The sequence below is a fragment of the Alexandromys fortis genome, unplaced genomic scaffold (assembly GCF_014885135.2).
Source record: "Alexandromys fortis isolate MF-2015 unplaced genomic scaffold, M_Fortis_MF-2015_v1.1 scaffold_66, whole genome shotgun sequence".
In the NCBI taxonomy this organism is placed as follows: domain Eukaryota; kingdom Metazoa; phylum Chordata; class Mammalia; order Rodentia; family Cricetidae; genus Alexandromys; species Alexandromys fortis.
Genome location: NW_026067950.1, coordinates 4,988,905 through 5,011,674, shown reverse-complemented (window position 1 = coordinate 5,011,674; position 22,770 = coordinate 4,988,905). Strand labels below are relative to the sequence as shown.

General features: G+C 46.0%; 1 protein-coding gene across 2 annotated transcripts in view; it reads right to left on the bottom strand.

The window, feature by feature from the left end:
- Window positions 1–7,645: 7,645 nt before the first annotated feature.
- Abcc4 (ATP binding cassette subfamily C member 4 (PEL blood group)) overlaps window positions 7,646–22,770 on the bottom strand; it is a 205,409-nt gene continuing 190,284 nt past the window's right edge. The window contains exons 30-32 of one of the 2 annotated variants that reach the window (XM_050150376.1): window positions 18,644–18,778; window positions 17,544–17,621; window positions 7,646–9,359 (exon numbers count right to left, since the gene is read on the bottom strand). In XM_050150376.1, the coding sequence (XP_050006333.1) occupies window positions 9,252–9,359; window positions 17,544–17,621; window positions 18,644–18,778 (321 nt within the window). In that variant the 3' untranslated portion in view covers window positions 7,646–9,251. The remainder of the gene's footprint in view (window positions 9,360–17,543; window positions 17,622–18,643; window positions 18,779–22,770) is intronic. The other variant, XM_050150377.1, reaches the window with a different exon arrangement.

The following is a 22,770-nucleotide window of genomic DNA, read 5'->3' as shown; positions in this document are numbered from 1 at the left end:
CCCAGCTCCGTCTGCCGGCGCGGGCGCCTCCCAGCTCCGTCTGCCGGCGCGGGCGCCTCCCAGCTCCGTCTGCCGGCGCGGGCGCCTCCCAGCTCCGGCTGCCGGCGCGGGCGCCTCCCAGCTCCGTCTGCCGGCGCGGGCGCCTCCCAGCTCCGTCTGCCGGCGCGGGCGCCTCCCAGCTCCGTCTGCCGGCGCGGGCGCCTCCCAGCTCCTCGTGGAGTCTTATAAGGGATTAAGGTAATGACTGCAAATGACCCCAACTCACCCAGAAAACAAAAAGCATTATAAACACCATGTTTGCCCTGCACTTCTCCTGTACAAAATTAAACCCTTCCATTTTCTTTATTTTTATTTTTTAAGTGTTTTTTAATTGCTGTGAAAAGCCATCATGACCACAGCAACTCTTACAAAGAAAACATTTAATTGTGTGGCTTCCTTGTAGTTTCAGAGATTCAGTGTGGCGATACCTTGTTTGTACAAATAAAGCTTGGCTCAAGGAGGGTGGAGCTAGTGGCTAGTTAACCATGGAAGTCTGGAGGTCTGTACAGACAGACAGGAAGTGATACTGGGCGGAGAGAGGAAGTGATAAGGCGGGAGAAACAAGAACTCAGTCTGTTTTCAGCTGGGAAGGTGAGAGAGAGGTAAGGTGGCTGTGGTTTTGCTCCTTTGGCTCTCTGATCTCTCAGTACTTTCCCCAATATTTGACTCTGGGCTTTTATTATTAAGACCTATTAGAACTCGTGCGACATATCACTAATGGTCTTACAGAGTACTAACTAACTCTAGAAAAAGGCTTCATTTAGTTTTCTTCACATGATTTCGGGTTTGAGTCTATCAGTTTTCTGCAAGGAACCACGATCATGCCTAACAGCAAACTGTGAAGTCTCCAAAAGGAGATGGAGCCCCACAATGACGATTCCTCCAGAACTATGATAATGCCACTAAAGTGACAGACACCACCTAATGTATATATTTACCAATAAAAGCCCACCCCCACAATGACACACTTCCTCCACCAAGGCCACACCTCCTAATAACGCCACTCCCTTGGGGAGCCATTTTCCTTCACCACAGATACAATTTTCCGTCTTAAATCTTGCCAATTAGAGAATACAGATCCGTCACGGTCATCGTATTTGCTAACAAAACAGTACGGAAGAAAACTGGGAAATCCTCTTAAGGAAAGTAGCAATCAACACCCTTCAGATTTCAGTGAACTTTACAGTAGCCAGAGGTGCTAACCTCCATTTGTTAAATCAGACATACTGACTTTTTTTCAATATGATTTCAAACCACCGAGGTGCTGTGTTTTAGAAATTGAGCCTGGGCTCAGCCTCTCTCCACCGCGTTTGCACACTGGCTTGGTTACAACATACAAAAGTAGCAACAATCAGTGATGCTTCTTCCTTACACAGCCCGGTGCCAGTGGAGTCTAATGGGTTGACCAGGTGTCTAAGAGAGGTGATGGAAAGAGCTAGATACTTTTCATATTTAGAAAGCACCTTTATTGTGCTAAGAATCTAGACAGTCACAGGCCCTCAGGGAGAACCTTCTACTATTATGCTGCTAAATAGACATAACATTTAACCGACTCCTAATAACTTATCATTATACCCAAAGATCAATGAGATGCATTCTCAGCCCACATCTGAGAAGCTTCTATTTGCAGCAGATGGTGATTAACACAGGGGCCCCACAATTGGACAAGATGCAGAGACTGCACAATGCTCAGCTCTAAAGGGATCGTATATACACTGCAACCCCCACCCACCCCAGGCTCAGAGATCACTGGAAGAGGTGGAGTCAAGAGTGTACAGGTGGTAGTTGACTACATGGGACATCATTATCTGCACACTTGAAATCACGGCGGTTGTGACGGCATGCACAAACCCTGGACAAAACCCAGTCAGACGAAGTCCCAGCCAATCCCATCTCACGCCATGGAGCTGCTGGAAATTGTGAGCTGTTGGGAGTAGGGCAGACAGTTGGCACTAGGAGCAGCCCCTTGTAAGTTGGTCATGCTCCAGCGAAAGACCACACAGCCAAGACTATCTGGGCAGCACAAACTGGTCTTGAGAGGTATAAAAAAAATAAAGGGACACAAAACTGGGTGAGCAGCAAAGGGTGAGGGGTAGCCACAATCAAAACACATTGGGCGAAACTCTCAACAAACTAATTTAAAAAGGCAAAAGATGAAAGTGCACCCAGAAATAAACTTGATTGGCATAGCAACTGTTGACAGAGGTTTCTGTCCTGCCTAGTCCCCCAGCCGTTTCATCCCAAAGTAATACAGAGAGGCTTACATTAATTATAAACCAGTTGGCCTATTAGCTCAGGCTTCTTATTAACTAATTCTTACATCTTCAATTAGCCCATAATTCTTGTCTGTGTTAGCCACCTGACTTGGTACCTTTATCAGCAAGGCGTTCTCATCTTGCTTCCTCTGCATCTGGGTGAAGGCTGCAGACTCAGCCTTTCCTCTTCCCAGAATTCTCCTGTTCTCATAGCTCCACCTCTACTTCCTGCCTGGCCACCCCACCTCTACTTCCTGCCTGGCTATTGGCCAATCAGTATTTTATTAAAACACAAGTGACAAATCTTTACAAAGTATAAGACCATTGTCCCACAGCAAGCAACAGATAAAGATACCTTTCCATTGTGGAAAACCATAGAACTTCCTGATAAAAGTGAACTTCAGCTGAGTCCCAGTGCCATGGGCCATCTGCATGGTGTCCCAAGAGCAGAGCTAGTCACTCAGGGGCCTTCTGCTGCTGAAAGTTTTCTTACTAGGAATTTACAGGACAATGAGAGCTTTCAAGGTATTAAAAATTCCAAACTCCGAATCATTGATGAGCCAGGTTTCCAGGAGTGGCCAGGAGTGGTTCTGCCTGCATTCTGGGTAAGGCTCTAGCTACTCAGCACTTGACACACATGCACACCTCACACAGGTATGCAGATTGAGTGATAGTCTTTGCCTTAAGCTACGTGTGAGGGAGCCGTTCAAATCAAACTCAAAATTAAGAGTTGACTGATTTTTCTCGAACTCGTACAGTCAGCTCCTGCTTATCCCGGTGTGGGTTCTTCACTCTGCGGCTGAACAGTAGACAGCATTTATGTTGGCTTCTGACTTTGTGTTTTGAACAAAGAACACAAGAGAGTTCAGCGATACAGACTCGGACCTTCATCTAGATTCTCACTTAACATTTTCCTTCTGCCTCTGCCTTCCGTCCTGTTAATATTTTTATCTGTAATCATGTACATGCTATCTATGTATATACTATGCATATATGATGTGCATGTTATGTATATGCACATATATACCTAACCATGTTTGCTTAACCATTGGTGGATAAGTTGCAGACATCATAGGCCTTTACTGCTAAAGAGTAAGTGTGTATTTCATAAGGTTATTTTCTTACATTGCCTAGAATAAAAAGCAAATTCAGGAGGCTTAACATGGGTAAAACTCTATTAGCAACTGTATGGCTTTTACTCCAATATCACCAACTGTCGTTGCTGTCTTTACTATTGTTCTTTTAAATCCAGGATCACCATGTATTCGATTGCCATGGCCTTTAAGTTACTGCCTACATGGGAATACTTCTGCAATCTTTAATGGCTACCGACAGTTTTTAGGAGCACAGGCCTGGCATCTTGTAGAATGTTCTCAGTTCTGGTTCGTTGGATGGCTGATGACCTCAGGAGTGTCATGAAAGTGAGGCGGGCATAGTCATGGCTGCACACATCAAGAGACAGGGTGCTAGCTGGTCTCACTGTTGTTAACATTATCTGCTGCCTTAGGTCAGACCTGGTGCTTGGTTAGGAGGTGTCTGCCAGATTTTGCTATGGTAAACATAAAATTCCCCTCGTACTATGGGAAAACACATTTCCACAAATGGGTATTTGTTGTTTTTGCCCAAATATCCATTTAGGCCCAGTTAGCAAAACCAGTGTTGGAACTGTCTGAATTGCTGCTGACAATGGTGGCTCCACGGATGTTTTTCTATCAATTGTTCTATATTTATTAGTTGCTATTCTGTTACTAAAAGCTTTTAATTCCATCTGTCTGTTCATTACCCACTTACCCATCTCCACTCCCATCTTATTGTTAGTGTGGATACTTGAATTATTTTTAATTGATTCATTTCTCATAAATGGAAAGTTTCTGCATTCTTAACCTGTGACCTCCCGACACCTTACTTAAGAAGCTACTAACGTGATAGAAATGCTACCTCACACGCCCTCGTTTTAGCTTTTGTCAGAGCAATCTGCAAAACTTGATTTTAAACACGTTTTTCATGTGATTCTCTCCCCCAAATAACTGTGATTAACTTCTGTATCAGACACGGTTTTCACAATAATCATTTCCCTTTTACCTGGGGGATGGATCCTTGTAGTTTATCTTGCTGGCTTCATGCAGATGGCTGCTAAGTGATTGAGTTTAATTAGGACCTCGCAGAGGTGTTGGAACCCAGGGATCTGTCTTGACCCTGGCTGCTCTTAAAGAACTGTATTCTCGTCTTGACTCACACAGGGAACCAGGCCTGCAGAGTGAAGGTGGTAGTCATTTTTAAGTTCAGTTTTGTTCTATGTGTGTGAGTGCTCACGTAAATGCGTGTACCATGTGTGTACCTGGATCCCAGAAGCCGGGAGAGAGAACATCCGAAGCTCAAGTTAAAGGCCGTTGTCAAGCCCCCATTCAGCTTCTCAAGCCTTCCTACTCTGAGTAGTAAATTCTTCTGTTACTGGAAAACCCTGTTACTGGAGTAACAGTATAATTGGCACCCAGACCTGTGCTACTGACCTCAAAACCAGAAGTCCATTACCATAGGCTACCCCTTAAAACTGATCATTTTAAAGGTTAGAAGCCAGCCATTGCTATCCACTCAGCAGACATCTTGTGGGTCGGGGACAGCTACGTGCAATGACTGAGGAAGGCCCAGCTACTTCACACGTCAAGACAATCTGTGTGCACCATCATAGCTTTGTCCTGTCTCATGGTGTGGATGTTGGGGGAAGGGCGTCTGGATAAGCCTTCCCTTCCGGCCAACCACGAGTCTTCTTTCTTGGTGCTACAAGTGTGGGTCCTGAGGGCATATCTGCCCATACCAGTAAGCATGCTGAACCCTAAAATCCATCTTACTCTTCATTCTACAAGCCAACCTGCAATCTGGACCCAAAGAACTGGTTCTCGGGGAGGATTTTCATTAGCAAATTATACGCATACCCAAAATACTGATTTCTACATCTCAGACGATGAAAAGGTGGAAACAGAAACAGTGCATTTGGATGTGATTAGCTGCTGGGTGAAAGTCTTAGGCTAACAGGGTTAGCATGACCTTTCAAATACACATCTCACACCAGTCAGGGCACATGCAGACCTTGGCTGCCCAAGCTCCAAGAGTTGCAAATGCTTTGCTTGCTCCAGGCTACAAGATAAGCCTAGAACAGCCATGCATTTGAAGAACTCGGGAGGAATGATTTCCCAGCTGCGCATGAGTCATGACTGCACCCAGGCGCTTCTCTTTGTGGGAAGACTCAGGGGCTGAAGCCGAGATTCTGACAGATAGCAGTGAGCACAGTTTGACTCACTTAGTCGTGGGGTACTGCATATTAAAGGCACAGAGGGTACGGAAAGTCTGGAGTACGAGTCTACACACTACTCAGGCCAGTCACCCCAAATACACACATATGGTGGGCGGGAAGTTAAATACTCCAAAAGGCCCCTTTGTTTTATTATTATTATATGTTGGATCCCCTGGAGCCGTAACTGCATATGACTCTGAGTTGCCCTGTGGAGCCTGGGAGTTGAACCCGGGTCCTCTGGAAGAATTGCCAGTGCTTCTAGCCACTAAGTCATCTCTCTAGCCCCTAGAAGCTTTGCATCTCACCCGACCGCCAACAGTTTCAGGTTCCTAAAGTAAGTGCCACTAGGTTTTGTACATTACAGTTTAGTTATAGTTAGCTTTGAATTCTGTATAAGTGGAACTGTAAGTCTTTTGGGTCAGACATCTTTGAAATGAGGTCATGTTCCTAAAATTTGTGTGTTGTGCCTGTACTTCGTTTTCAACGCTGTGTTCTAGCACCTGCTGCTTCTGTGCTGGTAAGAATTTCACTTATTTCCAGGCTAAAATACTTAGAATTGTGCTCCCAATGACATCCTGCATACTTCTTAGTGCTTATGTGCGTATACCAGAGGGCACAAACCACAGGGTGCCGCGCACCGCGCCCGTTTCTGCGCTCTGTGCGCTGGCACCCAGTTCGCGAGCTTCAGGCAAGGGGCTGGAGGTTAAAATACTCAGATACACACAGACAGAGAGATAGCGACACGGGCTATCCTTGAATTCCCCAAGAATGCCCCCTTTATTGTGTTCAGGGACAGATTATATAGAGATAGCCACGCCCCAGCCAAACCCACCAGAAACCACTCTCCTGCCATCAGGAACTCCTGAAGGTCTCGTGCTCAGAGCAGCTGTAGGCACTTGGATCAGGGGATTACAAGAAATTCAGGATCTGGGGTCTCACTGCTCCCAACAACAGGGGCTATGGCTTCAGCAAGTGTCATCAAGATATCTTTCTAAGATATTCATTCACTTGTGTGTGTGTTTGTGTGTGTGTTATGTGTATGTCTATGTCTGTGCACACACAATATCGAGGTCAGGGGACACCTTTCATGAGTTGGTTCTCTCCTATCACCACACGGGTTCCAGGAATCAAACTCAAGTTGTCAGGCCTGGTGGCAAGTGCCACTACCCGCTGAGCCATCTCACTGACCCAAAGTTTGTCTGATTTTACTGAGTAGGTTCATGTAGTATTACAGGAGCATTCCTGTTGCTTCACTGGCCTTTAGCAGCTGACAGTCTCAGGGTTTTGCTTCGTGCCCCAATTGCAATGTTAAACTGTCTTTTCTTAGCAAGAGTGAGCCCTTTGCTAATTCTGGCCATCTGAGTGGTCTCATCAATGAGGCACCTGTTCAGTTCTCCTGTTCACCTCTAAGTGGACCCTGAGATTTTCCTAAGGAGCTGGAGGGTTTTTAAGGTTCTAGGACATCAGTTGTGAGACTCTTTTTGTGAACAGGAATGTTACGGCTTCACGAACCAGACCATGGTCTCCACAGCACAGACTCAGTCCCAGTCCATCTGAGTGAAACAGAAGCCTCTCACTCTCATGCTTCCAGGTAAAGTTGCTGCTGGCCGAGGCCACGCTTGCTGAGAACCAGCATTCAACAGGGCTTTAAAGAGAATGGCAATAGATTCCTCCTGTGAGTTTGAGGGGAAAGTCACCTTAAGAAAACCCAAAACCATAACCATCTGATGCGTGTTCAAGCCTGGGGATGAAGCTAATAGTCTCCTCTAGGAAGGAGTTACCGACACCTTCAGCAGCTTCAGGAGCAACTGTTCCAGGCTGTCTGCAGCCCACACCTGCACTCGGACTGTCTGGTACCCAAGTGGCCAAGAGAAACAGGTGGTGGCGGAAGGTGCCACTGATTTCACAACAGCTCACTGGCTTTCACCAGCAAGGACACGAGTCAGTGCGGAATCCCTCACAGAATCAACAGATCTTTGAATGGAGATGAAAACTGCCATTTATTTCAGTTGAATTTGGTTTATCCTGTGTTGGCATAAAAACAGAAATGAAATAGAAACACGTTTATATGACTGACTTTAATTTCTAAAGACCAAATAAACATATATACATTCAAAACATTTCTAAATATTCAAACAGACCTTATTATTGCCATTGCTGCATCCCAGGCTCCTGAAATAGTAGCCATGACTACTAATGAACAGATGTATATCACTTATTGGACTAGACATTATAACACTAATTACAGACTTCTGAATACCAAGAGTCAAACAGCCACTGCACTCCGTGTTTGGTGTTTTGCTATGTGTGTGCTTTTGAGGTTCCATTTTATAAAACAGGCTTTGTTCTGTTAACTAGTCTAAAACCTGATACATATATATGTACATATATATGTATTTATATGGATTGACATATACACACATGATCCTATGTGAGCATGTCTATATTAACATATGTAACTCGAGGGTGGTTTATTGTGACAGATCACTTTAAATCATGACAGTAAAGCCTTTAGTAGCATGAACACAACAGATTGCATGGCTACCACCATCCAGGAAAATTTAAGACCTGTGGTTACGTGGAGTCCAGCAGGTCCAAGGAGTGTTGTGGTTGTTGATTGACTAATCAGAACCCCAAGGTCCCCAATCAGAAGGTCCCCAAGACCTGCCATTAGTAGTCAGAAGTAAACTGATTTGGATGGGCCCTAGAAAGTGAAGTGTCTGCATGGGTCCTGAGAACGGGGAAGCGCAGTTACAGCAATGGCCTGCAGCGACTTTCAGGGTTTTCACGCCACGAGGACCTCTGCATGTCCATTTGGAAGGATTTCACGAAAGGCTTGCGGCCCATGGAGGCTTACCTTCTGTCAACAGAGGCAAGATGAAAGTAATACTACCCATGTGAGAGCCACTGTTCCGGGAAAAGGACCGCAATGCTGAGTCCATCAGCCCAGGAGCAGTTCATCCTGAGATGCTAACTTAAACTGGAAGGGACGTTTGTGTTCCCTTCACCAAACCACCTAGCAGGGCTCCCACCGAGAAAGCAAAATCTTACTTTTTCCAACATAAATGTCCGCCCATACTTTAGCCACATATCTCTGTGTATGTATGAGCCGAGGGAAAGGCTCTCTCTATTGCAATGCCATTGAAGGATCTGGTTTTTCTTATTCTTGTTAATTTTACTTGTACTATTTTAGGCAGAGGCCTTTGAGGGGAGGTAAGGGGTCCTAGCTATCTATGTCAAAGAAGGTGGGGGGCACACTGGCAACTTCACACAGTCTTCAAGTAAATGGAGTCCCTGATATAACTGGAAAAGTGTACTTTGAAAGGCAACAGGAAAGAAACGAACTGCTTGCGACAGCTTACAGAACAAATGGGCTTCGGCCCTAGAGTCTTTTAAGGCACAAAACCTGGTAGACAGCTGCTGTCAGTGGCTGGCACCTCGGAATCGGATATGAAGAGCGCAGCTGGGACATTTCAATAAAACAATCGGCCGTTTTGTTAGAACCTGAAATCACTGAACAAAGGTGAAGGGAGAAATCCAGACACCAGTATCTCGTGTGTGAAGGGTTTGCTGCGGAGTGAAAACGGAGTGTGCTGTTTTCAACCCCATACAAAGTGCAACCCCATCAGGGGAAGGCCTTCGGAACAGGCTCTGCATCCCGGCAGTCACAACGCTGTTTCAAAGATTGTTAAGGCCGAGGGCTGTCCATTGGAGGTGTTCGTAGCCACGGGGCTGGTGAATGCAATGTCTGGATAATTCCTTCTGAAGTACACCTGTGCAAAAGGCATACGGAAAAAGAACATGAGTATACTTTTCCAAACTTCCCCTTGGAGGCAATGCCTTTTTTGCCCAGGAAATCACAGCGCTCAATGAGGTGCAATTAGAAGGCGGGGCAAGTTCACATTCTGTGGACGATCGGCCCCGTTTAGACCCCCAGAAGGGCTGAATCCCAAACAACTTGTAGGTCCACTTTGGCTCCGATCGCTCTGATGCAGATACACTTTATCACACCATTAAATTGATAAGCAAAATCATTTTACTGGCTCAAAACCCAGAGATAAATTAAAAACAGGGGGACAAAGAGGCCAGGGAACCGAGCATCTGCACTGAAGTTTCTCATTTTCGAGCATAAAATGAGCACAATAGGCTTGGATGTTAATATCAGGTTGTAATCCCTATAACATTACAAACTCTGACTGACAAGCATTGAAACTCTGGCGTCTACGTAGGAAATATCCTGGCACTTAATTTGTACAGCAAGGCAGCCATAGGGCCTATGGAAACGTGATCTGTGGATAGCGGACCACAGTCATGAAAAGAGAAGCAAATACTGTCACAATGACCCCACCAAGCGACTTCTCTAAACGGGAAGATGATACTGAATAATAGGGCAGTTCTTAGCCGAGCCTTTGAATCCCTGAATTCTGCCAATTCCGAGGAAGAGATACAGGTTCTCTGATAAATGTGTAATCAGAACATAAAGGAAATGAAATGCTGTCAGGTCTCAGTGTCCCACAATCACCAGTTTTTAGCGGCTGTATCATATCTGGGTTCCTTGACAGACGCGTATTACAAAATGAAATAATGTCAAGGCTTGTGAGCGCTTATCTCCAGATGTGTTTGGCTTGAAAAAGGACTTCAAATGCAATTTTTTTCCTTCAAAGAAAACTGTGAAAAGTTTTGTCTGAGTCTTTAAAACAGAAAATGCGCCATCTCTGTGAGCTGCCATGCGTCATCAGCTGGGTCCTGTCACGCTGGATCCACTCTATAAAACCCCAGCTGGCGATGGATTTGTGGGTGCAGTCAACAAAGTTATCATGGGATCATGGGCTTCATGAGCAACAAGAAGGTCGCTGAGACACCTACTTCCACAGTCAGTATAGCGCCCTTGGGTCGCCTGCAAATGCCTCCCAAAACTCCACCACAAGGAAGAGTCAATTTACAAAAGAAATGTCACTTAAGAAGATGGTACTGGAATGAACTTGAGACTCTTCCCATAACACAAGCTTTCAAAGCCAGGACTTGTTCTTTCAGTGCCCGGGGATTTAAATTTCACATCACCTCCACCGATCTCCTCTTGGAGTTTCCCAGCACCCACATGACTGGCCACAACTGCCTGTAATTCTAGTTCCAGAGGATCTGACACCCTCTTATGGACCCTGTGGGCACTGCATGCACATGGTGCACACATACACGCAGGGAACAAACCCTCACACACTAACTAATATGGATTCAGTTTTCCAGTCAGGAATGTTCTGCTGAGAAACCATTTTAGGAGTAGAAAATCCCTAGTCTGACTTTTTCTACCATGTTTATTCTCTCTCTCTCTCTCTCTCTCTCTCTCTCTCTCTCTCTCTTCAGAGCTTCTCTGGATAGCTTTGGTTGTCCTGGAACTCACTCTGTAAACAAGGCTGGCCTTGAACTCAGAGATCCCCTGACTCTACCTGGGATTAAAGGCACGCCCCACCATTGCCCAGCTTCTACCATGTTCATAACACATTCTGGATAATGGTATGATTGGGACTAGCATCCCTTTTTAAATTTAATTTTTTGATTTTTATTCTTTTGGGAGACAGGGTTCCAAGTATTTCACAAGCTGGCTTTGAACCTATCATGGAGCTGAGGATGACCTAAAACTCAGAACCCCTGCTTCTACCTCCAAATGCTGGGATTATAGTGTGTGCCACTATCACCATACCTAATAAATCCAAAACCAAATCCCCCCTCCATCCACCTATCTATCTATCTATCTATCTATCTATCTATCTATCTATCTATCTATCTATCTATCTAGTGTGTGTGTGTGTGTGTGTGTGTGCTGGGGACTGAACCCACAGAATCACACACTCCAGGCAAGGCGCTCTGTCTCTAGACTCCCCAACTTCATAGTGTGTATTCACAGCAGGTGATGAAGCCAGAAGGTGACTGACTTCTCTACTGGGCCCTCAAGCTGGAGGCTTGGTTTAGGCTAAAAAAGGCCAGTCTCTGTCCTTTTCCTGAACACACGCTGAGACTGGAATGTCTACCTGGACTCCCTCCACAGCAGCAGCCTCATCTGTGAGATGAGATAACAAGAACTTAGCTCATAGGAACTAATGAACGGCTACAAACTTTAGGCTGGAAACACGCTGAGGTAAGTGTTGGGTGTGTCACGGAAGGCTGCTCGGAGAAGCCCCTTATGCATGGAGAGGAGCCTTACAGGCATGACGATTCCCTTTCGTGAGAGCATAGGATCTCTATGGAGTCCTAGGGCCACTGTGGTGACGGTGTTAACAAGGAACCACGGTGATCTGGGAGGCAAAAGAAGGCCAGGCTGGGAGATGACTGGCGCTTTCCGAACCAGCACACGCTGGCTGGCAGCTCTGAAAGCTTAGCTGGCCTTTTCTGCCTCAGTTTCTTCATGAGGCAAATGGTAACAATGGCCCAGCAGAAGTTTTGCAGAGACAAAAAGAGACATTGCCAGAAAGCGCTAGTCTGTGGTAACTCTCTTCTTCCTTTTCCTTCCTTTCTCTTAGAATGTGCTCAGAGGTTCTCTAATGTGGACCGAAACAAAGACCCGCCATTCACTTGTCCATCGAGATACCACATGGGGACAGCGTCTTCTAGAGCACAGAGCAACAGGGCCTCCTTTCATGGGTAGAGAAGAACAGGGGCTTTGATCTACACTGCACTTAGAAGACAACACTCAGTGTGCTGAATTCAGATTCAAGACTGAATTTATTCTCAATAACTGGTTCATTCACGGTAGTTTTCAAAGCCTCGTGTCCCTCAGCATTACAGCAGGTCTAACGTTAGACTCCATCCCTGGTACTAGTGTCACGTTAAAGAATACTGGAGGCCTGGTCCTGCTTTGAACAATAGATTATCAAATTCTTACACTCAGAGAAATCACCTTACACATCAAAGATACAGAGGAATAAAAAGAGCTTATAGACTCTCCCATCTGCAACAACATTCTGTCCACAGCCAGCCTGCAGCTGTGTGATCTGGGAAAAAAAACCATCCAAAGTGACAAGCGGTAATGATAATGAAAAGAGTGGTGTGCACTCTGTAAGACAGACAAAAAGGAACAAGACAGACTGATGCTGAGAAATGCTCAATGAGCAGACACAACTATGGGAAAACATCCGCAACACAGGGAAGAAGATTCAAGAGGGCCACCAACTCTGCAGACAGTGAGAACCCTGGAAACACAGCAAGCGAGAGCTGAGATGAAACCTAATTAATAGAGGTCAGCAGCAAAGAGGACAAAGAAAAGATCAGGAAATGACTGGCGTGCCAAAGGCAGCACAAAGATTATTACTGCAGAAAAGAGCAATAGAGTGAGACATGAAAACAGGATTGAGTGAGCAAGCAAAGTAAGTGGGAATTAACATTTTTAAGGAGATTAGGGAAAATAGCTTTATAAAACTGATAAAGGTAAAATGATACATGGAAAGCAAAGTGTAACAGAATTATTACAGATAAAGCAAACCTATGATTCCAATAAATGTAAATGGGTTAAACCATCTATTATAAAAATGCTAGGATCACATCTCAGAACAAAACCCAACTCCATGCATGTACAGAAGACACACTCTGGATATTAATAACAAAGACATACAGAGTAAATGAAGTCAGGGTGGAGAGGACAATGGAGTGATCTTAGTTTTGAGCCAGCTAGAAGTAAAAGCATTCGATAACTAAAAATAACAACAAAATAAACCCAAACCAGAAAGAAGCAATAGAGTGGACACTGATCAGCTGTACAGTAGAACTTAATAACTAGTAAATCAACCAGAGCTAAATCTTTGGGGTAAAAATAACTAATATGGTCAGAGAGGGAGATAGGATGTAAAAGGTGGAGGAAGGGTAACTGTAAGGGAGCTATTAAAGAGACTGAGATAACTATGTAATGGTACAAAGATGCGCTATCGAATGGGGCTGTAGCTCAGTGTAGATAAGGCTCTGGGTTTCATCCTTAGAAACAAGAAACAGAGGAAAAGGTAGCTCTCTTCGGTGTTTGATAACTAGAAAGGGTGGACACATACACTCCCTCAGTGAGGCACATACAACATCAGCAAACCTCTATGCGGGGGAGGAGCTATAAGACAAGACACCAGAATGACTGAGTGAGTTATTTTTTACTTATTAGCATTAAATAAGTGGGGGATGGGAGGTGGGGGGGTGTCGCTCCCTAGCAGGGATGAAAAGAGCGAAGTGTGAGGATACACACTGGTGATTCGCGGGTGTGAGGACACACACTGGTGATTCCCAAGTGTGAGGACACACACTGGTGATTTTCGAGTGTGAGGACACACACTGGGGATTCTTGTTGAAATAGGAGCGGCAGGGCTGCATCCCCAGCACCCGGCCACCCACATGGCTAGGTTACGCCCCGAAATAATTACACAGAAACTGTATTCTTTCAAACACTGCCTGACCCATTAGTTCCAGCCTCTTATTGGCTAGCTCTTACATATTGTTCTAACCCATTTCTAATATTCTGTGTAGCCCACGAGGTGGCTTACCAGGGAGGATCTTAACCTGCATCTGTCTGGCGTGGGAGAATCATGGCGACTCCTCACTCAGCTTCTTTTTCCCAGCATTCTCTTCTGTTTACTCCACCTACCTAATTTTCTGTCCTATGAGGGCCGAGGCAGTTTCTTTATTATTAACCAATGAAAGCAACAGATAAGATACAAGACCCACCTCCATCAGATTCTAATGCTGATAAGGTGAAGATGGAAAGTTCTCTGGGGTTCCTGGGACAAGCTGTATCAGCAAGCTCCAGACAAGAGTCTCAAAGGAGGTGGGCAGCACCCCAAACAATGATACTATGTTGACTTCTGGCTTCCATATGTGCACACTCATGCATCCATTCACATATACATGTGCACACATGTATACATAAAATAAAGTTTGCCATATATAAACTTTTGAAATTTGTACTCTTGGCACAAGTCATCTGTTAGGCTGGGTGTTAAAAATAGTCGCTAACGGTATCAGGTGGAAGAGGTCTGACCTGAAGACTTTCCCGCCTTCTGTTTTCAACAGCTAGAATTCCCTTGCATTTGTGAAATGCTGCATGCCTTCGGAGCTCTGGATTGTCTACCATCTTGTCTAACACTCATGGTGTGGAGAGTTCACCAGCAGTGCAGACCCTACCTGTACCACAGAAGGGAGCCTCGCCTGCAGAGGCATCAACCACTCTTAGGGAATGCCAGCACCTGCCCAGTGCCTCGTGTCCTACTCGAACAGGCCGGGGATGTTAGGACTTGGTAAATCTGGGGTTGTAACTGGTGACTTCGCAGGTGGATAAGTGCCATCACCACGACACAGTGGAAGCAGAGGAACTGGGGACATTTCAATGGGGGTCTGCTTCATCCAGAGAGAGAATGACAGTCACCTTCCATTATGGGCTCAGCTGTGTGGTGACTCCATTTGTCTTAAAAGCCCAGCTCAGTGTCTTAACCCCAGTACCCCAGGATGCAACTACATTTGTAGACAGTGTTCTTACAGAGGGGATAAAGTTAGAATGACATCTCAGGGTGGCTCCTCGTTTACAAGGACAAATACAAGATGCACGTTGCTGGAGTCCAGCAAACACCCTCATGCTAAGGCATCTGAAAAGCACCCTGTTTTGACACAGACCCCATATAAAGGGCAAGCTCAGGACAAGTCAGCAACAACCCCTTCAGAAAGGAATCTACGGGTCAAGATCATGTGACTTGGAAGTCCCTCATCCACATGTTGGGATTGAACTGAGAACAATGAACTCTGCTCTGTGAGAGGAAAAGGCTGGTTGGTGCTGCCTAGGCTTAGTCTACAGCTCAATGGGGTCCGCGTCACAGTGCTACAGCTCTGAAAGATGCACATAAAATACCGGCAACTGGACAGCTTATCTCCTAAAAGATCCTCGGTGTGCGCAGTAAGAATGCCAACTGAGTTCAATGTCTCTTCCCGTCTGTCTGTACATGGAACCAACTCCAGAGGTGAGGCAGGGCTTCCATTCAGGTTTAATTCTACCACCTGCCACCACAGATGTCAGGGGAACAGGCCCATCACAGATGCCAAATGAACAAGGGGTAGTGTTTTTAAATGTAGTACCTAGAGCCAGGCATCAGACTCAGCCGGCAATGCGCCCTCTACTCCCTGCGGTTCTCAAACCCTTGACCTAACTACCTCACCATCAACCAAGTGGGGGGAAAACCTGCCGTGAGGATTGACAGAAATCACACACCCAAGAACTGAAACCACATGCTGGAATAACTCCTAAAGAACAACAGAAAGCTAAGTGTGCTCGGTCTTTTTTCTTTTTTGGGGGGGGGGATGTCAACCAAGAAACTGCTTCCATCAGACTGGCCTGTGGGAAAATCTGTGGGGACATTTTCCAGATGAATGATTGACATGAAAGGGCCCACCCCACCATGGGCAGGGCGATGGTTCTGGGTTGTCTAAAAAGCAGGCTGCTCAGGTGAGGAGAAGCAGCCTTCCCCGTGGTGGCCGCATCAGTTCCTCTCCCTAGGTCCCCACCTCGCCTTCTCCTGATGGACTGTGGTTGGGACCTGTTGCTTCTGGTCATGGTCTTCATGAGCAGCCATCAAAAGCAAACTAGAGCAGGACGGATCAGGAAAGCACATGATTGAAAAGCAGAGCATGGAGATGATATTTCTCGTACTGTGGCCTGCACTCTTCTCTGCGGGGATGATACCCCTGGATTACAATGTTGGCTGAAGGGGGGGAGCTGGAATTCCTACTACAAACTGGGGTAACGGTGGGCCGTCTCACCTCCTGGGCCTCGCTTTCCTCATCTCTATAAAATAAACATGTCGCAGGGCCGAGGGATGGCTCAGCTAGATAAGCGGTGCTGTGTAGGCACAACTGGGTTTAGACCCCAGAATCCGTGTTAGAGTCCCGTGTGCACCCGTGATCCCAATGCTGAGGCAGGGACAGGAGCGGGGGTAGGGCTTGCTGACCACCAGGCTACCAAATCTGCAAGTTCCAGGAGCATATGCGCATATGTCCCATGAGAAAGGAATGAGGCTTTGGGATTGTGTTCATTTACATGATGTAGATCTAACTAAACTGGAAGACCATTCGTTATCAATGTCTCTTTCTCTCCATCCAACATCCCCCCTCCTTCAGAGACTAAACCAGAGATTAAACTCAGGGTCTCAGACACGTTGGGCTGGGCTTTACCACTGGGCAACACCCACAACCCACAACAGCTGTGGGGCTTTGAGGGGCTGAGGGTGTGGCTCAGTGGACGGAGTCACATGTCTAACAGGTCCCAGACTCTAGGTTTTATTTCCAGCACAACAGTGTAAAAGGTGGGAGGGGATTGATGCATGGGCGGGGAATGTCTACTACGAAATGTTTGAAGTTCCTGTTGGGTGATTCTCAAATGACCGGGTCTCACGAAAGGGGGGGGGGGGGGGGGGGGGGGGGGGGGGGGGGGGAGAAGACTCTAGAAAAGGAAGTGTTCTAAATATTGAGCACCGCCCGCCCCAGTACAGCACTCCAAATGGTAGCCTCTCACCTCAGTCTGCCAGCATAAGTCTTTGTGGGAAGTTCCGAGCACCAGTGCTCTGGGCCCAAGTCGAGGTTATAAATGCACGGCGTCCCATCCCCTGCTAGCTATGAGATTCTGGGCACTTCCTGCTGTTCTCTGAGCCGTAACCCCTTAAGCAGACAATGTTCTGAGACCCCGGATCGTATTCCAGACCACCACATCTAATGAGTGTTAAAGCCTCAGGAAATGCCGCTCGCTGGTTCTCTGCTCTGTCAGCATCACCAATGACGAAAGGCGTGCTAACGTTCTTCGCACCCAGTATCCAATATAATACTTTTATATACACAAACACATTTGGCAGTTTTTAAAAGTTACTTATTTATGTGTTACTGTGTGTCTCTGTGAGTCTGCAGACCTGTGGGGGTGTACACACGATGTGTAAGTGGGACGCCTGGTTTGTTACCTGAGTTTGGGGACCCGCACTCCGGTCCTCACAATTGAGCAGCAGATGCTCTTCACTGCTGAGCCAGCTCTCCAGGCCCTACTTACAAGTTTTTAAAAAATGGAAGTAGGATTCAGTAAAATATGAGAGGACACAGACCTTCCCCCTCCCTGTTTTGAGGTGCTGGGGACACATCCAGACCTCGTGCATTCTAGGCAGGTGCTCTAATCCCCCCCGACGGCACCCCAACTCTCCTCCTGTCTAGAGAGCGAGGAGACGGCAGTGATACAAGGGGACTTGGGCTTTAGGTGGAACGGCTCGCACGGGACTGTGGGCGCCTGCCACTTATTTTCTCCTTCTGTGATCTTTAATAGACACACAAACAAATGCCACACAAGCCCAAGCAATTTTATTCTGCCCATGGAGCTGAAAAATCTGAGAAATAACGGAAAAGAAGGAAGGTGGAAAAAGGAACCCCTCTTGTGGCACCTGGAGATGAAGAATGACAACAGACCGTACGGCATCCAGTCCTTTAAACTAAATAGAAGTCTGTGTGCTGGGACGCTCCGCACAACCTGGATGTCTTTAAAGCCTTTTCTACCTTCACACACTAGGCCATAGATGTACATAATTATGTAAATATATATATATAAATTATAAATGGAAATGGGGTAGAAAGATATAATAGTATTCTTTAAAAATTATAAAGCAAAGAACTAAAGCCACCTAGATGTCTCTCTGGTAGATCCTTCTAGAATAAGCAATACTCTATGTTCACCTAACCCCTCTCTAACTTCCTGGATGTACCAAGACAACACCTTCACTGCCAATGTGTTAAGTATCAATAAGATATAAGAAAGAAATTTCATGAGTCTGCAGTTAGGTTCACTGCCTCTTAGGCACGCCTGCTTGCACATGCGTGTGCGTGCACACCCTCCCCTCCCTGACGCTCCTGCCAAGTCCTGGTAGACCTGACTTCAACCCTGGACGTGTCGGAGCTTCGTCTCCAGAGGCTTATAATTGAAAAGGGCACACGGTGCTCTTTACCAGACCCCTGGTGCCGAACGGCGAGGAGGGAGCTGGTGAGACACACCGTAATTAAGACTCCTGGGCGAACTCACCTGTTTTGCTGTTTCGGTGAGGGCAGCGGCTTCCCCCTTGCCCAGTTGCTGAACCATCTTGTAGAAGAGGCTCTCTGGATTCTGTAGCAGAACATACGGCTCATCATATTCTTTCAGTCTTCCCGAATCCAAAACCTGGCATCAGCAGAAAGAAGCCCACTGAGACACAATGTCTTGCAGCAACGTATTATAACGCAGACAATACTTCGGAAAGGGGCTAGGCCAAGGAGAATACAGACTGTCTATTTGGGTGGTAGGCCTGGAAGGTTCTTGAAAGGCTTGATTCCCCTGAGCTATGGAACAAACAAAGGCCTAACCTGACCTTTTATTATTATAATGCTCAGGAAAGTTAGAAAAATGGAAGTTCTAGACTATTATTACAGGCTCTCAGCTGTCTGCTGCTCTGTAGAGTCTGCCAAGGCTTTATTAGTGCTGTTAAAAGCCTCAGACTCTAAGCTTTGGGGTACACACACATGTATGCAGAGCTAGGAAATCTATGGACCGAGGAAAGCTGACCTCAGTTTATTCAGAATGTGGGTAATGTCAAGGAAGCCAAACAACAGTGGCCTGAAAGGTTGCCAAGCTGGTTTGATAGAATCTGGGCGGTTGCTGGAGAAGCATGGGTTTCTAGAGTTTATTTAAGATGCTGGCAAGGTGGGCTATGCACCAAACGCGATCACAGGCAAGGTTAAGCCGCCTAAAGTCACAGTGCTGGCTGTGGTCTGTTATCGCCAGTGTGACTGATGAGCACAGGTAGCTTCGGCACCCCCGCTGCGCACAGAAGACATCTCCAGAAACCCCAATTCTCTCTGGACACACCTACAGAAGCAATGCGGGGACTGAGCCTAGAATTCCGGCGATCCCACGCCCACACAGACCACGGCGGCAGCCCAGTTGGAGCTGTACAGGGCCCAGGTAGCTGTTGCTGACCTTTCTTTCCTGGCTTCCTTCTCTCTCCCTTTCCATGTCTGCCTTGCTCACTAATCTACACTGGAAACGGAAAGGTGGCGGGGGGTGCGCTTCACCTTGCATCTCTACTTATTAGTGGCTTTGGCTAATGGTTTCAGACAGAAGAGAGAGTCGGAGACAATTGGCCCAAATGACGCACCTAGGGAAACAGCCCCGATGCTAAGTGGTAGTTAGTTCTTCATTTAGGTTGTATTTAGAATAAATCCATCGTAAGAGAATATGCTGAAACTCTAAGCAGGGCATCGGTTGTTTTCCACGTTTAGATGCTGCAGTTCATTTGGCTCATGGTATTTAATTGGAAACATTTATTGAGTCTCTCTCCTAAAGGGTATTTTCCCATTAATCTTTTGTTTACTACTGTGAATTGCTGCTAAGGGCAGCTTTCTCAAAAAGAGTTCAAGAATAATTGAATCTGTCACATCCACACAATAATTAAAATGTCCTATAATTTGGCATGCCAATTTAGATGCCCCGAATGTATAATTTTACTTAAGCATTGCATTACAGGGTATGGCCACTCCTCCTGACGTTAACGAAGGGGGAAAATCACAATGTTCAAACACAGGTCTCTCCTATGCTAAAGACTAAGTAAATGAGTCAAATTACTTCACAAAATGATGAACTCTCTGTTCTGCAAAAGCAAAAAGCAAACTCACAACCACACTTCAGAGGCAGACACTGAGTTCTCGGACTGCACCGACTGCCTGTAATTATAACGACTGCTCTTTTGTCCCTCTCCAACTTCCTACTGAACGTACTGAAATGTAAAACGGCGACTCCTTGCCACACCACACATGAAGGTCACGCAGACCAGCCCATCCCAAAACTGACCCCCATTTGTGAAGGGCCAGCCAGAAAACACTCTCAGAAGGCAGGAGGGTTTGGAACAGAAGTAACAGAAAGACTGTTGGTAAAAAAAATATTCGGGGACTTCTTAGTATTAACTTAATAAAGTTTAATTTAGTATGCTGAGAAATTTAATGACTTAAAAATGCTGATTTATTTCTAACTATGTGTATGTATATCCCTGTGTGGACGATGTTCATGTGTCCATATCCATCCATGTGTTTGTAAGTCTGCCCGTGTCTGTGTGTGTCCCTGTATGTGCCCATGTGTATTTGTCCATGTGTGTGTCTTGTGTGTCTGTCTCTGTGTGTGTCTTTCTCTCTTTGTGTGTGTATGTGTGTGTTATTAGAAGCTGAACCCAGGCTGAGCTACCCTATAGCTAGCCCTGGGATAATGCATATAGAAACTGTACTTAAGGACTCTACTGTAGTTTACATTTCCAAAGTGTTATCTCACAAATGTTCATAAGTTCTAGGGCTAGGGATGTATGTCTCCATAGTAGAGGGTGTGCTTTGTATGAAAGGGGCCTTGAACTCAACCTCTATCAACAAAATAAGCAATTCCCACAATTCTGTCCTACAGCTCCAAGTAAAAACTGTCCGACTGTGTCTGAAGACATTGACTCAGTGGTCAGGAGCATACACAACCCTTGCAGAGGATCCACGTTGGTTCTCAGCACTAACATGGGGTCACAAACACACACACACACACACACACACACACAGAGAGTGATGAACGAAGAGTCGGGGGACGGCACACCCTGATATGTGTCAATGAGACCTATGACAAAGGCCATTTCTGCACAGGACGTTTTTGCTTGGTTTGTAAAGGGTAGAGTCTGGCCTGGAGAGGTGGTTTGGTGGTCAGGAGTACAAGCTGCTGTGGACTCGTTTAATCCCAGGCACCCACATGGCAGCTCACAGTTGTCTACAACTTCAACTGTGGTGGATCCACTGCCTCTTCTGTCCTCCACAGGCACCAGGAAAGCATGCGGTACACAGACATTCACGCAGGCAAAACACCACACACACAAAATTAGTAACCACATAAAAACAACAAAAACCAGGTCTTCTGTAGACCAAGGTAGGGCCTCACACCTTGGACTTTGAGTTGCTATGTCCTTCTATCCTTATCTCTCTGATGCTCAGGTTACACGTGTGAGCCATCACAGTTGGTTTGCATGGTTCGGGGAGATCACACCCAGCGCTTGGTACGTGCTACATAAGAACTCCGACAACTGAGCTATATTAGAGTCTCAATCTCTATACTTGAAAAGTGAAATAAAAGGGGGCATGGCTCGACGACTCATGGCTTCTAACATCATCACCATTGACTCCCCAAACAAACGGGACAAATAGGCCAGCATCTCCCTTTTGCCCGCCCATTCTGTGACAGCACCATCTGAGGAGAGGAGACTTGGAGGTGAACGAGATGGCTAGCCCACTTCAGTTTCCAGTACAAACATTTATTATCAGATATAAAGAGAAAAAAAAACAGCAAAGAGAAAGTAAAACAATTACATTTCTAAGATACCTTTTCATTTGGACATGATGACTTTAACTGACTCAAAAATATATCCTTATAGGCAGAAACATGTCACCTGTCCACTCTCCACGGCAATTTTATCCTACTGAAGATTCAGGTTCTACACTATATACTGTGTGCCTGGCATACAGTCCCCAGTGAAGAAAACCAACTTTTGTTCTAATTTAATTTTCAGGATTAATAAGGAAAGAGTAAGGTACAGCCAAAACATACTGGGAGCCAATTCAGGTGACCTTATTTACTGTGTATTTACTCAGCACGTTTTGATCACACACTTACCGCATCCATGTCATTAAGCTAGTTACTGTGGAAGAGGAAAAGACAGGTCTCCACCCAGCCTTCACAGAGCCTGTCACCAAAACAGGCAAAAAAAAAAAAAAAAAAAAAAAAAGAAAACATTCAAGCAACCATAAGCAACCATCACAAAAGGTATCAAAACAAAACAACAGCACCACACACACACACACACACACACACACACACACACACACACACAGCCAGCACGACATGGAAGCTGGAGCTGACAGCATCAGGCTCTGAGGAAGAGTCTTTTCAAGGACAGAGCAGAGGAGTGGGCTGGACCAGTAAGCAGATCTGGACACACAACATGAGCAGGGTTGAGACGCACTGCCACCCATCCCAGGGCAGGCTTGTGTCTAGCTCACTGTCGTGTTGCCAGGGGCTGGCACTACCCACAAGGACCCCCTTTTCAATGCGCAGGGACTGAAAACCAAAGTCAGAGGACCGGAAATCTCAGGGTCACATCC